Raw genomic sequence first — 17,516 nt, 5'->3', positions numbered from 1 at the left:
AGGAGGTAGGAGAGCAAATGGATGAAAAATGAAGGAATAGCAAGCTCTTTATGTTCTCCTTTCCAGAAGAACATGTTTAGAGGTCAGAACAGTCAGCATAATTGATTCCTGCCAGAGGCAGTAGTAATTTATATCTTTACCCTTGACTTGACTTTTAGCCTGTATTTATCTAGCCATTGAAGTTGTTATAGTCATTTCTTTTGACCATCTCCTCGGCAGTCTCTTTTATTGTTTCTACTTATGTTTCACTTCTTCCACACTTAAAGTCGTAATGGCTGGAAATATTTTGAAAGAAAGCAGATAGGCTACAACTAATACTATGTCACTCTAACTCCAGTTGTTAATGCTTTCTCAATTAAATCAAACATTGTTTAGATGTATATTTCCTCACGGGGAAATTCCAACTAAATATTTAAACTGTAATCATGATTTTATGTTAATTCCATATGACACACAAATTTAATCTAATTAAGGGTGCTAAGAGAGCAAAGTTGATTTTAAGATGGCCAGTAGATAAATGAAAAGAATGAAATTCCCTTTTATTGAAGGGGAGAGAGGTCAGTGTTCAGAAAAGGAGTTATGGAATGGGCAAGCCCAAGCATTATTCCCACAGAGATCTTATTATTTAACACACCTCTCTTGTTTTTCAAACATTTCCGTCAAAGTGTTTTAGATCAGAATCCCACTGTGTGTGAAGACAGGGCAGAATTACAGTGCCAGTAGTGCTGGTTTTCTCATGCAAAGGCCTAGTAACATAATGCGACGACATCACTCTAAGAAGGTGCATGTATTCCATAGCTATGTCAAAATAGCTGTAAAATATCCTTTCTTTCCAACAGCTGACTTGAAGCAGAAACGTATTTTGTTGCATGGTGGGGTTAGCCTGTGGTCTTTGAGGACCACAGGTCTTTTGTTTCTGAGTAGGTTTTTAGGATTAGTCCTAAGTAGCATCACATTAATATAATAAGAAGAAATAAGACAATTAGAGGTTAGAGTAGAATGAGCAAGTACGATTGCTCTTAGTGGTGACTCTAATGTGTTTACTTGGCAATGTGTACCTGTCTCAACCCCTTTGATTTTATTTTCTGGCCATAGGGAGTTTGACACCAGTTCCCGCAGCAGAATCAAGAAACCTGTATAGGCAGGTTTCTTGAAAAAAGAAACTGGTGTGTAGAGGCACCAGTGCTCTCTATACATTGCGCTCAAGAAGAAGATACCTTCTAATGGGATTCCTCTTCTTGTTTTGTGAATCTGTAACACAAGATTGTGAAGAATCCACTTGAACAATAACTGACCGGACAAGCACGTTCAGATCTGTGCATTTTTTTCTTTACTTTTTCTTACTTGCTCTGGCCAGTGAACACTTTAGTTATCATACTAAAACTGTAGTAGTATAAGGAAGGGCCTGTGCTGCTTTGTAGAATTTCCCCAAAGCAGAATGTTACAAATTTCAAAGCTATGAGATTGAAAATACAGGCACTAACAGACTGGGTGCTTTCAGGAGACTAAAGTGGTATGATAGCTTTGGGCTTACTGTCCCATTCTCCCTCTGCAATTTTAAAGACTTTTCGAAGCTCCATACAGGGTCAATGGATGTACTGCACCTCCTCGGTAATGCATTTGCTACTTGGTGTTGAAATGGAAATATCATTATGAAAATGTAAGAACTCAGCAACTTCTCTTCAGCTATGTGCACTTTGTGAGAAGTATGTATATATGTAAAGAGTACTAGTACAGCATGCTGCTGGACACTGGCACGCTTCTGCTGCCTTTTACTGTAAAAAATATTGTAAAGGCTGACATTCCTGTAGTTTTGAAAGGTCTTTGACTGCAGTTTTGGGAGATTTGGGGGGGAATTTTTGATAAACTAATATGGAACTTTTTGCCTTGGGAGAGCAAGTCGGATGAATTTATAAGAGGCTGTGCACTGTAATATAGCAATATTTTAGTCATATGCTTAGGGTAAATTGGATGCAGGGGTCAGGGAGCAGAGCCATGTATCTACAGTGGGTTGCGGCTGGATTTCTCACTGCAATGCTTTCCACTGAAGTATCAAATACTGACTACTACTCGAGACAGGATATTCAAACTTGGTGCAATCATGTATGAGCTCCTCAAGAGCTTTTGCTTCTTAAGAGGTGGATGATCTCCCGTATCATAAGACTTAAGACTTCTGTTCTCGTCTTTGCAATTAAATAACATAAAAAAAATTGTATTATGTATCTATAATTTCTAGTTTTGGCTTATGAAGGCAAGTTTAAGCCTGCCCATAACTCCCTTTCCTGTGTATAGGTGCTGGCAGACAAGGTAAAATGCTTTGTCAGCAAAGCAGAACAAATAGCAAGAATGAACTTTGTGCTGCACTGGGGTGAAACCATAATATTCTGCAGCCTCATTCCTAGGACTTTTATAGACAGACCTCAGTATTTGCTGAATTACCTTCTTAATTAGTCTTGTAGCCTGTCTGTAACCTGGCGAGCCCTTCAATATTTTTTTCCTAGCTCAGGTTCATATGCACACCCTTGTCCTCTTCCAGCTTCGTATCAGGCTAAAAGTTGGTTGCGCACCAGCCCTTTCACACACTATCGCTTTGGGTTTTTTATATAAAGGAAACTGTATTAGAGGCTGAAAGGAGCTATGGCATTCATACCAGTCATTGAAACTACTCAATACTAGGTCAAGTCTGAGGTTCAGCACAGGTCTGTGACTTCAGATCTACTGAAGTGCTGCGTTTATAGGAGCAGAACATAGCAGCTATGTCCCTGAGGCTATCACTGTGTTAGCTAAAAAGATAAAAAGGTGCAGATCAAGGACGGTTCTCTGGCTTATGAGGCCAAGTGATAGGGCGTGGTTCTTGTCCACAAGGCTAAGCTGTCACCCCTCTACTAAGAGCAGGGTGTCCGCATTAAAACAGCCTTCTGGATTTGGCACCTACTACACCTTGCAACATCGAGGAAAGTGCTAGTGGGCCTGGGTCAAAACTGTGAGGAAATGTGCTTATTGTTAAACAGCGTGGCCACCACTTGAGTCTGTTTCTTGGCCTGAGTCTGTTTCTTAGCCTTGTGTCCTATAATCTTGGTCAGCCTGACACACCTTTGTTTCTTGATAGGTTTTTTCTTTTAACATACAATTATAGACATGTTAATTGGAAGGACCCCTTGGAGGTCATCTAGTCCAACCTCCTGGTTGAAGAAGAATGCAGTTTTGGCCTGGAATTAACTCTCCCTCAAGGCAGCAGCAGCAGCAATTTAAAAAGTTCCATTACAATGAGGAACGCAGATTTCTCTTTTTCGTCTTTCAATGGGATTTGGCAGTAGTCTTTGGTAAGTCCATAGTGCTAGAGTGTGTCCTACCTGGTAAATCTAGCATCTTGCCAATCGTAGATAAACTTTTTACCTGGATAAAAATCTGCAGTGCTTGCCTCTGCAGTGCTGTGGAAGGAACCTCGGGACTGTGACAGGTGTGTGCCCGCTGAGCAAGCTCCAAGCGTCCTTGATCTCTGTCAGTTAGTTAAGAGTACGCTTTTCTCCTAAATGATGTGCAATTCATGTTAAATTTTTACTTCTGCTGCTGAATTTCTGCTTGAATACTTACCTTTCTAAACCTCTGCTCAAATTCAAGGCTTTATTAGGCTTCTCATTTCTTATTATGGGGAGAGGAGAGTTTGGGAGGCATTTCCTCTAGAATTAAAAAAAAAAAAAAAAAAAAAGGGTGCATTGCCTAGCAGTCAGTGTCTCTGACTGGAATGGGGAACTTCTGAATTCCAGGCATTCACAAAGATCATATACCAATGTTATGGTCAGGGAATTCATTGCATTTTATCTATCTGTAATGCAGGAATCATCAGATAATGCTTCCCTTCTGATATCTTATAGGGGTGACATGAACGCTATTTAGTGAATGCATGTTTGGCACTGGGAACAGGAGTGTTCAGTGTGATTTCTTCTCTTTTAAATCCATCTCTAATAGTGAACATTCCTTCCTGCCTTGATGGCCAGAGATACTCGTGTCTGTGTGAGGGGCCAAGTGAGGGTGTCTGAAGAGAAACTCTTAATTTCTTTCCTCATTTGAGGAGGAAATTGTGAAATCTCACAATTTAATGCAGATAGGGACTGATGTCAATGGAATCAGGGGTGCCAAGCACCTTGAAAGATCAGGCTGTTGCTGTTACAGTTCTCCATGGCCTGAAGGAGTCTGTATTTCAAATAAAATTTCTGTGCTTTCCATGAAAAGAGGTAACTTCCAAATGACAAAAACACCCCTCAGAAAGCAATCTGATACGCATTATTCTAGCAGAATAACCATCTTCATGGATAGCAAGTTAGAATTTGGCTTATGAATGCTTTTTTCTTTCCTCTGGTTTCACTGTCTCCTGATATATTATATCTAATTTCATACTGAACAGTTATTGAAGAGTGTAAGGGGCAGCTAAATAAAAATTACTTTGGAGACTATGACTGCATACTCTGCCTTTGGATGTTTCAATGCTTCATTGCCTCTGTTCCTGTTACAGGTACATGTGACAGCATTGCAGCTATGAGTGGAATTTTAAAGAGGAAGTTTGAAGAAGTTGATGGCTCCTCACCTTGTTCCTCTGTGCGGGAATCAGATGATGAAATATCGAGCAGTGAAAGTGCTGACAGTGGTGACAGTGTCAACCCATCCACTTCTAATCATTTTACCCGTAAGTATTAAAAGTTGTGTACCTAAATAATTCTTCCTGTTCTTCAAAATAAACTAGATTTTTATGATTAGATAAATGTGATGACTTAAAAATGAACTTCTATACCCTGCTTTTCATCACTGGTCACCTAGTACCTTACAAGGAGGTGAGTGTCATTGCCCTCAGCTTATAGATGATGATAAAATTGACTTTTAGAGAGTTTGTGACTTGCTCAAAGTGACCTAGTACACTTGTACCCTTTTGCCTTCATGCTATCTATGTAAAACTATTTGTAAATCTAAAAATTGGAAGCCCCCAACTATTTGCTATTTGAATTTCATAGCTATTTGTAGTTAACCTTCAGAGTGGTCATGCTGAAGGTATTTCGAACGGGTACTCTAGCAAAGTGCTTTAGGTAAGCTTATTTATTTTTCTTGGATAAGCATAGTGCCGCTGTCAGCTATCTGCAGTGCTGTGTGGGTGAAAGTTTTTCTTCAAAGTAAGTAATAAACTTTCTTTTATTTAGGAATTGAGGAACATTGTATATTAGGCAAAGAGGTAGTGATCACTACAGTAGTTTCTATTCTTCACGTTCGTGAGGGTATCTGTATTCAGCGATTGTTCTTTGTATAGATAAGTGTTTGCCTTTAAATTAGCAAAGCTAGGTAGATTATGTGGGCAGCTTATCTATCAAGAATGGATTTGGTGTTGTTTATTGTTGTTTATGATATTTGTTGCAGGTGGTTATGTTGTTTTAATGGTGAACTGCATGTTTTAAACAGCTGGGGTTTGAATCCTCCAGTTGTACTCTGTATGAATCTCTCCACTGAAGCTAGTGACTATATAGCTTTTTCTCAAGACTGTGGGCCAGGCGGCAGGTGAGGGCTCCTGGTCACCACCCATATACAAGGTGATCCTTGTAAGTATGGTTTAGGTTGTGCCTAGAAATCATGTTTGTTGCATGTGATATGCAGGACCGCATAACTGACTTGTCTACCGAATGCTGCTGTGCAGTTCAAGCTTGATCTGGACGTGAAGGTCCAAATCCTCTTTGACCTAGTGTGGAACACACCTATGAAAAGAGTAAGGCAGGCACAAGTTTTCAAATGTGTTTACGTGCAACAATCTTGAGATATATGACATTTAAGATACAGTATTAGTAGGGGACCTTATTTTATAGAAATGACTCAAAGGAATGAGTGACCCAGTAAATCTCAGTAGTAGTATTAAGCAATAGCTGGGTGACATTATTATCTGCATGCTGATCTTTTAACTTTTGCATCTGTTCAGGGCCTTGCATGGTTATTCATTATAGATTGAAAGCAGTCCTTTTATATCAAACAGTCATTGTCACCCACATAGAAGACAGCAATTTTATTGTGAATACGTGGATAATACAAAGAAGGCTAATAATTCAGAGGCAAAACTTGGAAGTTATAATACATGCACCTAATAATAAGCTGTGATTGTAGTTGACACAATAAATGTTATAGTTTAGCTTCTGAATAAAATCTTTAAGAACAAAGTGAAACTATAGCATTTCAGAATATTATGATCCATATAACAGGTATTTTTGACCAGATTAGTAATTGTGTATCTATACATACATACACATATATAAATTATATAAAGGTAAAGTATATATAAATAACAATTATACATACATATCAGCTGGCAGTCTGGAAATACAAAGAGTAAATTGTATGTGCTTTGATACTGCTTTTTACAAAGCACTATCTTTAATAGAGATGCAACAGCCTAATTTCCAAGAAATCAGTACAGAATATTCACAGTATTATATAAAGGTGATTTGGGAAAAAAGGAATTAAATGAGTGGCCTTAGTGTTGTATTTGAATAGGCAAGTCTCAAGGTCCCCGACGAAAAGACTTTTGGAGACTGGTATATGACCAAAAGTGGCATCTTTCAGAGTCTTTAACATTCTACTTTGCTGTTACTGTAGGCAGTGTTTTTGGAGGAGCTTGATAAAGGTGGTCATTTTTTTTATTGGTGAGAATACAGGGGTTGTCGATGCTCAGGCAGAGTACAAAATGGAAAGATAGTTTTATCCCCATTTAGTTACTTGCAGATTCTCTTCCAATCTGCATCATTATTTCTTAGCTATACCAGACGTTAGTTTAATCCATGTTACACCTGATGGGAAAGTTAGATTTTTGTTAATTAATGGTTAAGGTGGTACAAATGTGCTTTTGGGGCCTTTGTCTTCTTCTTCTTTAATATTGAAGTGTATTAGTTATTCATATGTTTACACAGTCAATATCTACCAATTGAGCAGTGTTAGTGAAATTGAGATCACTAGTTTCCAGCTAGCCTTAGGCACATCTGCTAAGAGTAACTCTATACTAAAAAGGTAAGTCTTGATGATGATGTATGCTAGTAAAAGTTAATAGGTGTATGAAATAAAACTACTTATGTTTTAGAAAAGGTCCTAATTCCTTTCCCATTTAAAGTAAATGTGAGGAGTAATACAAGTGTTTTTCTTATTTTGCCAATTACATGTGATTTATTTTTAGATACTTGACAAATGCTGAAAGAGATTTTCTACTTGATAAATGCCGCCTCCTAGAAAAAAACAATTTATTTTTGTTCAGGTGGGGTTATTTTTATTTTATTCTTTTTTCGTTTTCATGGGAGAGTCTTCATGCACTTTGATCCTGGAGAGAATACATTTTAAGTGGAGAATTAGTGACGTTTTTATGCACACACAAGATTTGTTTTCATTTTGGTTCATATCAGTTAGTTACGTGTGTTAGGTTGTATGCTCTTCAGGACAGGAACACTTTTCTTTTTATGTTCTTAGATTTTTTAATTTGTAAATTTTAAAAATAGTATTATTTGAAAGCCTATTTGAGTTCTGGGTAGTGATGAAAAGTGAGCTGATCCTGCTGTAGTATTTGGTCCTCCCTTGTGGAAGTAATAAATATGTCGAAATAGTACTTCTCTTAGTCTTACGAGACGTATATTTTACCTATGGAATAAGTTTCCTTTCCCTCTTTAGTAAAATGCTACCTTTAATGCATATCATACAGTCTGTGTATTAAGAATTAAGCTTGATAAGGCAGGAGGGGTTTGCCTAGTGCTGGAAAGGGTGCCTCATACAAAGATGCTGCTCTCTTTTTTGAAATAGCTTTGAATCATAGCACCGGCTTATTAACACCGGCAGCAGAGAGACGTTTTCTCTCAGTGGGGAGAGCGCTGCTAACTCCAGGCACTCTGAGTGTACATTACTATTGCATTTCAAAAAAAGTTTGTATATTCAAGAGTGCAGTCCAATGTTGTATAAACAAGGTTGTACTCGGTGTATTTTTTTCACTTACTGCATGAATACACAGGTGTCTTACAGAGCTGCTGCATCAGAGCTCTCCCCTAAGTGAGATTTATTTGAAAACTGCATGCAGACATTTTGTTATGCAATGACAAAACTGTTAGCAACGTATATTAAAATATTTTTTTGTTAATTCTTTAGACATGTTCAGCTACTGAAATAAGAGGTAGAAGCTTTCCTATCCGGAACATTCAAATTGGTGCTTTTAAGGGCATAAGCAAAGAAGGAGTTGTGAGAAACTCTTTCAGGACGGTAAACAGACTGAAAATAGCAAGTGCAGAAGAGCTGTAGCTAGCACTCTTTCAGTGCATCAGCAAGCATGCAGTAGGTGTAAACCTATTAGAATAGCTGATGCACCTTGTATTTAGGTAGCCCTTGAAGCTAACCCTTGAGGTGACCTGTTGGGTCAGATAAACAAGAATGCTTCAGCTATCCTGCTCCATTAGCCGTTAAGTTCAGTTTAATCTGCCAGCTAAACTAGGCGTATGGCTACTGTGGATCACGCAAGTGGGCCAGAACCACCAGAAGGTAGCTTTGATCTGAACAACTATCCTTGTAGCGTGGTGGCAGAAAATACGTGAGTAATGTGTCTCTAAGTGCTGTCCGTTGTGATTATTACACAGAGGTAACTTCCTAGTTTCTTTAATAGTATATTCATTTAAACAAATCAAGACAGCAACAAGAAAAATCTCATAGCCCAAATTACAGATAACGTTTTCTGAGTCATGAAGTCAAATTACAGTGTGCTTCAGGCAAAGTATACTGCTAAAGAAAGTGGTTGCTGCTTTCTGCTTCAGAGCGTTCAGTTGATTTAGGGCTAGTCCAATATATATTCATATAAAATACAACGTGCTGCATAAAGCATAGGTAACTATTACGAGGTTCATAACCAAAAATATAAATAAATGTTGCATTCTCTTGGTTAGGTAGGTGTGTATGTATATCTGCAGGTTTTTAATTCTTCTATCAAATGGTGATCAAGCACCTTCATTATTAGATATCATCATAACAGATATAATCCTCACTGTCTCTTTTACTTACTTTCCTCAGTCTATTGAGATCATTTCAGTTTCATTCAGCGGGCCGCTAGTCAGACCACAGATTTATCTTGATAGATGCCAAAGCATATTGAAAGCAATCTGCTTACCTGTCCTGTTTCACAGCCCCTCATCTGTATTAGAAAGGGTGATGTTCATCTTCAAATAGCAATCCAAATGTGCAGTCTGTTATTAGTCAGGACTTTATTTGTTCAAACGAACGTATATGTTATTAGTTAGAACTGCGACTGTTTACTCTTTTTCCTTAGAGGTACGTGGTGTGTAGGCGCGAGTACACCCAGTGGCATTTCAGCTCCTTTTACTGGCCCTGTTGAGATAGGGCACCCCATCAGCTGTCCAGCAGGTTTTCTTTGACAATTGCCATCCAGAATGTCTGCACAACTCCTTGGCAGTTTCTGCAGTTGTGCACGCTGATGGACCACTGGATACCATGTTGGTGCCTTGTAGAGGTGCCTGTCCCTAATAAATGCTTGGATCTATCTTTCTGGTAAAGAAAAATACCCAAATTGAAAATGCAGAATTACATGCAATTGAAAGAGCTATGAAGACCTCCTTAGGTCCAGCCTTTGGTTCTTTTGTTCTGGTGAAAACTCCGTACGCCAAATTAATCGCAGATGAATCTCTTAAGGAATACAACTTGAGGAACTGCCTTTCTCCTCTGCCATTTTAACTTCAGTATAGTGAAACTGAAACTTTCAGGCTAACAGAGTTATTACAGAGGCTTCTCAGCCAGGTAAAATCTCCTACACCAGCTCATGTGAAAAGATGATCCTCATCATATAGTCTTCATCAAGAGGAGGCAGAACTATCACATAGTCTAGCAGAAATCCTTCATCAGTTATCCATATCTTGCATAACAGTGCCATTAACAAGGTTATCCTAGAGCCAGCCATCCTTCTCTTTATATTACCAAAGATCCTGTTCTGCTAATTAGGGTGGCTAGGGTAGTACTGATGCTCTCTTTAAGAGTATTGGATGCCTGAGGTTCATTAGCAATGTGGCTGGTCAGTAATGGGTTCTGAGAAAACCTTTCAGTCTATAAATGTTCCCGTCAGGTTTTGCTTTTACTTTTAAAAATACCAGAAGGATTCAAAACTACAAATACATCCCCATTGCATTTCTTTCCATATGCCCTTAAAATTACTGATTCAGATATTCTAGAATCGCTAACAAATTGAGATTGTCTTGTCTGTGTGGTCACTTAGAATGTTGAAGAATTGTATCAAATCCTTTAAAATCATTAGGATAGTCTAGATTCTCTTACATTATCTTTACATGAAAGACGCAAGTTTTATTTGGTATGAGGTCAATAGCATAAGGCATTACCTGAGCCTTGAGCTTAAACTGTATGTTTAGTTACTGGTTAATGGCAGAAATCTGAATGAGTGAAACATGGTGATGCTCGTTCATTATGGGAAAGCACTTAAAGGATGCAAGTAAACGTAGGCTTTTTTTTTTTTTTTCATGACAGCTTTCAATTATTTATATTGCCTGCAGTCAGGCTTGGAATTTCCTTGTTAATGAGGGATACATTCTTACTGTTACTTGTTGACTCGCCTTATGAAATGCAAACAGGTTGAGAGATCCTCTTTTTTCATTTTAAAAGAAGTAGGTTCATCTGGGCAGCAAAAACCAAAAAATGCAAAAAAAAAATCAGTGAAGTATTGTTCAATGTTTTGGCTTAAATACTCATACCAAACGATAGGGCAGGATATGCCATGAAAGAATCTTGCCTGCTGTCTTTCATTGGGAGCAATGACTATTGTAGAAGGAGTTTTTCAAGAAGAGAAAGACGGTTTAGGAGGCAGGCTCCCACTGATTTTTAGAAGGGTTTGTGTGACTAGTTCTGTCTCTCTGGTTTTGAGAATTTCTTTCCTATAAATTACTGCACTTCACACATTATACGAACAGAGGGACAGTTTTTGCCTTAAATGGTGGGGTTTTTTTGTCTGAAATAACTCATAAAAAATTCTGCATTGAGGATGTTCATAACAGATAGGCAAAATATGTTTGAAAACGTGAAGATGCAGCAGCTAAATGGGTAGTTGCATTTGTATCGGATGGATAATTACAGAAGTCACCTAGAAGATGGGAGAGAAGGGTAGGCCGTAGTGCCTTGGGGAGTTCAGTGCATACAATTGCTACGCATGGGTGTTCCTGCAAGGATACATGGTGACAGCTTTCCTCCTCACACTGTCCGAAACTAGGGCCAGGGTCAGAAATAATTATCCGAGAAACAGCAGCTGGCATTTGGAGCATTTAGAGTAAATGGTGAGGCAAAGAGCAGTTAACTGTCTCCACTTCTCCCTGCAGACTGATTATATTTGCAGAATGGAGAAACTGGACTATGATGATGAGGAACATCGCAGAGACAGAGAATGATGATGAAGGAAACTTAAAGCTTTCATTGAAATTTTAGCAGTAAATTTCCAGCTTTTGGCTTGCATTCAAAGAATGTAACATTTCTATAAAATTTTAAACAAAACTCTGACAAAATGTTTAATTGAACATTAAATGAAAAACCTCTCCTATTCATGTCAAACTCCTCTGTGAATTATTACTTTTCAAAAACCTTTTCAAATGTGACATAAATCTAGCGCTAGGCAAGCATTCCCATTGTGCCACTCCTGTGAGATGAATTTAGTTGTGATTTTACCTGAGAGAGGAAGGTACCAGAAGGATGGAGCGGTGAAACGCTATCAGGGTAGGTGTTGTTCCACAACATTGCCCCCTGTCCTGCCTGATTTCTGCTACTCAGTTTACTCTTTCCTGAGTGCACAGTTCTCTTAAAGACTTTGAGGTTCAAGGTTTTTTCAGAAAATACCTTCCTGCCCTCAAATGCATGTGTATTTTTGGGAGGGGATATAATATGCCATAGTATTGCCTCTTAATGTGCTTTTCTAGGCATATAGGAGAAACATTTAACTTTTAAGGGGGTTAAATTGGTAGATTTAGTGAATGGAGACTAGTAGAAATCTATCTTTTGGGAGGCACTTGGGAAAAGGTGGAAGCAGTTTCTGGAATATGCTCTTTTCCTCAGTTTTTGCTTTCTAGGAAGACTGCGAAGCAAGCTGGTTTTTGTAAGTGATGTTCTGACCTGGATTGCCATGATGTACCATGATGTATTAGGCTTGACTGTTCTGTATTGTTAAATTTGATTAAATACTGTGTGGGAGACTCATGGAGCAGGTGCAGAATGGTGTTAATCCTCCTTACCATAGTGGTTTATATGGTTTGTAAAAAGCAGGCAAGCAGTATAGCAGAGTTTAAGAAAAGCAGCACTTCCTCCTGTCAGAAACTGAGTTTTAATCAAAAAGGCTACTTCCTGCAGTTTTTTTCCGGCCTTTTGAAATTTTCATGTGGCTAAGATAGTTCTGTGATAGTGGCAATGAATTACATTTCTCTCATTGATGCAAGAGTGCTAGTAATGTGCTGCATAGCCATATGGTTCACATTTATTTTAATGCATCTTTGACATTAGGAGAATAGCTGAGACAGCAGAAGAAAGTGCTTATGTTTTGGAGTTTGGCCAGAACTAAGATTGTTTATGTTTAGTAATCAAAGAACTACCAATTTTCTCAGTAGAAATGGTCTGAAAAGCATTATGGGCTTACCATGTCATTCCTATCAGGATTTTATAAAATTAGGTGGCCTGATTTGCATATTGTTGACAGGGATACAGCTATAGTGGGATACGTTCCCAGTTGTGGGGTTCTGGATACTATTTTGGCAGCTGAATGTACAGAAATAAGTGGTCTATCTTTCCAAGTTTTACACTGCTGTAATACCACTGACATCTGTAACGCACAGAAAACAAAATGAGGGTGTTCAAAGGCTGATATAAGCGTGAAGCATAGTGTATGATAAGTTAGTACTGAGAGTCATTGAGGAAGAGTTTGTTTCAATATGCCAGGATGTTATTTCTGTTGCTTACCTGTTGATAAGAGTGACTTTCCAAAGCTAGAAACTATTTCCTCACTGACTTATGTTTTCTGGTCAGAGAATTCTGGCAAAGATAAATGCTTTGTGCAACAGACATTAGCCAGAATGAATCTAACGGGGAAGTTTTGTTGCCAAGTTACAACTGCTATTCATTGTGTTTGCCCTTCTCCCATTAACTGTCAGTATAGTGGTGAGCTATGCAATACTGTAGCCCACGTGAGAAAAGAAAAGCAGCCATAGTTGTATTTAAGGCTATCTTTGTATTTTTCGTGATAGATGTATTTCTTTTTACGTTGATACGTTCTGCAATTTTTACTTTAAATTTTTGTTTTTAGAGTATCTTTGAAAAGTGAATTACTGGGGCCTCCTGTTTCATGCAGACATACAAGTCGCACTAACTCTAGTTAAAAGCAGTGTAATGCACTCAATCAAATACCTGTAAGCGTTAAAAAAACATCTAAGGATTCTGGAAATGGATCCATAAACTGTCTTGTATGCCACTGTTGTTTGTCAGTGGGTGATAAAAATTGTACTTTACATTTAGATAGATAAAATGTTACTATTTTAAATTCCAAACATTTTAATATAAATGATGGTGGTAAAAGTTAGGACTCATTGGCCCAGTGCAGGAGATGGTTCCCAACAATGTCTGTAGTTCACCAGCTCCTGAAAAAACCGTAGTGATGTTTTTGTGTTTATTTTTAACCATTTCACAGTTTGTCTTATAATATCTGCTAGATGACAGATTGGACTTTACTGAGTCAAGCCTTGATCTGTGTAATTTGGAAAGGTAGCTCTGTGTGTGTGTATTTGCATATGTGTGTGTGTGCGTGTGTGTGTAGATATATATGCATACATGCATCTATATGCATAAATATGTATGTACATGTGTGCATTCTTAGCAATTTATATTGCTATGTCCTGTGTGGTCTGCAATTGAGAAAAAGATTGTGTTGCATTAGATGAAGCTTGTTGGGTATTAACGTGTAGCCTTATGAACAAAGCACTGAAAGAAATCTCAACTTGAATTACAGCTAAGCAGTTTCCTGTGTTCTGTACTACATTTGCACTGTGGATGACTGAAAAAAGGACCTGACTGAAATACTGAAAACTGAAGGGCTGTAACTAAAACACTTAATATCTAGTATTTAGGCATTGTAGATTTCTGTAGATCTCTGGTTCGTCATACAGATGTTCTTAAATTTTGGAATTGCTGAAGAGTTCTTAGCAACCCGAGAAGTGCATAAGCCAGGAATTGTGCCTACCAAGAAATGTTAAAAATATCATACATAGTCATGGGGTAATTATAACTGTTGTGGATGAAGAGAATTGTTATGAGAGAGAGACCAGTAGCTGAGAAGAAGATGAAATAAATGCATCCTGTCGTGTATATGTGCATGCACATCACGAACAAAGATAACAAAAGGACAAGAGCAAAGGGTAGGTTTTGTTTCTCTGAAGAGTTAAGCATGCTTGGGTTAAGAGGTTTTTCCATTAAAAGAACACAGATGATAATTTTGCCAAGATTGCTTTCAAGTCTTTCAACTTGATCTTTAGTTTGTTTACGGATGATTCTCAGTTTCCGTAAATAATCTATATCACACATTGCCTAGGCTGTGGCTGTTCACTCAGGTTCAGTGTTGCATGAACGTGCCTACGGTGCGTCCAGATACAGCCCTGGATGTGCAGCAGCTGCTTTTGCGTAGCAAAGACACGGAGCTAATATGCCTGACAGGACCAGCCTTGCTTCCATGAGGAGCTAGGCCAGTTGCAAGCAGGTTATTAACTCAGGCCCAGCTCTGCTCAACCCAGAAACTGTGAACCACTCAAATGTCAAGTGCCAAAACTCTAAATTTCAGCTGTTGGTTATCATCTCAGATGACAAATTCTAACAGTGCTTTTTGAAGATGACGTCTATCTGAAAACGTTGTTCAGATATAGTGACCTTTTCTAAGAGACAGTTCTGTACCAGTAATTCTGTTCTTTTCCTCTGATCATAGATACATTTTATGCATTGCAGTATTTAAGCATTTGTCAAAAGTATTTAATTCCATGTATTCTTAAAACCTATACCTAAAAGTTATTTTCATTGTTTAAATAGGTGAGAATGCAATATTTTTTCCCTTTATGGAAGTAAAACAGACTTAGGTATCAGACCTGTAATACACCTATACATTAAGCATCATGTGAGATCCTTAGGATAGTTTTAGATGGTGGTGAATATTTATATTCCCACTGGCATCCTCTCCAGCCTCAAACTGGCAGTCCCAAGACAGTGGAGGTTTCATTTTCAAAAATCTCCTTCCAGTTGCTATTGATGGTATGTATGCAGCAGGTGCTGGACAGAGCCAGTATCACCGACCGCTTCTGTACAGTTGGTGATGGCATACACTAATACTGCTTGTTGCACAGATAGATGGCATGTAAATATTTTTTTCTGAGGCTAGCCAAGCAAAGAAGCCTTTACTAGATCTCTGCCAGAAAAGTCTGGTGATTACACTCTCTTTGCATAAGTTTTTAGGTTGCAAGCTCTTCCTTCCCTGCAAAGCCTCTTGAAAGTGACTCCAGAAAGGCACACAAGCCAATTAATGATCTGTGTGCCTCACTCCAAAAGGAGCATGCTGGTGGATTAACGTCAGTGAATTTTTTCTGGGTCTATGTTCATGCCTCCTAAAATATCAGAAAATATGCGTCCTGCGTATCCTTTTGCTCTGTCATCCTTTCTGCTCTGTTTGGTCAGCAGAGTCCCCAGCAGTAATTATGACTGATCAGACCCTACTATGTAAGGTACCTTGTATGGAAAATAACATATGCCTCTGACTCTAGATCATCTTAAGATGTTCGGAGAATTTGAATTTTGGTTGGCTTGAAGTAAAAGGGCTTAATGGGTTATAGAGGGCTTTGTCACTGATGCTGGAAAATGTTTAACATTTTCTTTTCTTTTCTTTTCTTTTCTTTTCTTTTCTTTTTTTTTTTGAGAGAGAGAGATCACTGTAAAGCAATCCTCTGCTCAGAGTTTTAGGAAGTATAGTAGAAAAAGAACAGAGTGCCTTTGCAGGGCTGACTCTGTACAGTTGAAAGTCTTATACCTTGCTTCCTTGACTGCCCGTTGTTATCAAGGTGGTTGCTATTCTCCAGTCCCCTCACTGATGGAAAGCTGATTATATCTTCAAAAACAAGGCAGAGCTGAACATCTATGTTTCTGGGTAACCAAATAAAATCTTACAATATTTTGCAGCTCCTGCCTGCTCTATTCTTGAAAATAGCATTCTCATAAATATGAATGTATTCTGACTATTTCCTAGCAGTAACATAGAACAGATGACTACAGAATTATTCATAGAACTTTAGCTCTTCCCTTTAATGAGCTCCTGGATGACACAGAAACAGAACCAAAAGATAGGATATATTTCAGAAAAAAATAATTGCATGTAATCTAAGGCCTCTGAACGCTAGCATGCTTGCTTACTTACACAGATTAGTACAGAATTTTCTTGACTAGGAACTACAGCTTTAGTAAATAAAAGTATGAACTTCAATGACATTTGCAACAAATGCATGTCAGCTCTTGCGCTGTCTTCATTCCAGTTGCATAGTGCTGGGTTGATAGTGCTGGTTGTTTTGCGATTACAGTATCCTAGCATTATCTTGAAGTTCATCTTAATTGCATTTTAACAGTTCTTGTCAGTGATTAAAAAAAAAAAAAACCCTTCAACTTTGGCATTGATAATTTATTCACTAAAAGTGGTAAGAACTATAAGGAAGTTGAGGAAATGCACAAACTAGTTCTGTAAGACAGCTCATAAAAACTACAGATGCCTGGAGAGAGATTGCTGACTTAACATTTAGGCATAAAGTTAGCGTGCTGTGTGCAGTGATGTATTACAACTGTTGTTCTAATTTTGATGAAACACATGCACATGTGTGCACCTACCTTCCCCAAATGTCATACTGGAAAAGCTTATTCATGTAATCTAATTTTTACCATAGATTATATTCTTTTTCTGGATTGGAAATAGTTATATCACACAGCCTTCTTCCTAAGTTCACTTAACTATTAGGATTAGTGTTCAGACTGTGAACAAAATTAAGGTGGATTTCTTTATATACAGAAAGTAAGTAGTGTAGTACAACTCTTCCATGAAAAGGATGACAGATATAAAACAAAGAAGCTTTATTGCAACATTTGGTATTCCTGCCAGTAAGCAGAGATGTCAGGAAAATCCAACAGCTAAGGTCTAAAACAAATTTCTTTAAATTTAGATGTTATGTGGTAGATAATGAAGTTCACACATAAAGATTCAAAGGCATTAGTATGTGCAATTTATAGGCATATTTACTTCCTATTTCATCCAGAAGCAGACTTTTTTTGCGGGGGAGGAGAGGGGGGATCTAACCTTCTTTATTTTCTTTCCTTTAATATTTTACCATAGTATTTTCTCTCATCCCTTTTATGGGTGGTTCTTCTACTTGGTAAAAATGCTGCTTGCCCTATCAATATTGCCTCCC

The 17,516-nt window shown here is 38.1% G+C and overlaps 1 protein-coding gene across 7 annotated transcripts in view; it reads left to right on the top strand.

Annotated features, from left to right (window-relative positions):
• Window positions 1-17,516, top strand: part of CSRNP3 (cysteine and serine rich nuclear protein 3) — a 112,456-nt gene that overhangs the window by 71,416 nt on the left and 23,524 nt on the right. For all 7 annotated transcript variants that reach the window (XM_068948754.1, XM_068948755.1, XM_068948753.1 and 4 more), the window contains one exon: window positions 4,514-4,684. In XM_068948754.1, the coding sequence (XP_068804855.1) occupies window positions 4,514-4,684 (171 nt within the window). The remainder of the gene's footprint in view (window positions 1-4,513; window positions 4,685-17,516) is intronic.

The sequence above is a fragment of the Struthio camelus genome, chromosome 6 (genome assembly GCF_040807025.1).
Source record: "Struthio camelus isolate bStrCam1 chromosome 6, bStrCam1.hap1, whole genome shotgun sequence".
Lineage (NCBI taxonomy): Eukaryota > Metazoa > Chordata > Aves > Struthioniformes > Struthionidae > Struthio > Struthio camelus.
Note: the sequence above shows the minus strand (reverse complement) of the source record. Positions and strands in the feature narration are given on the sequence as shown.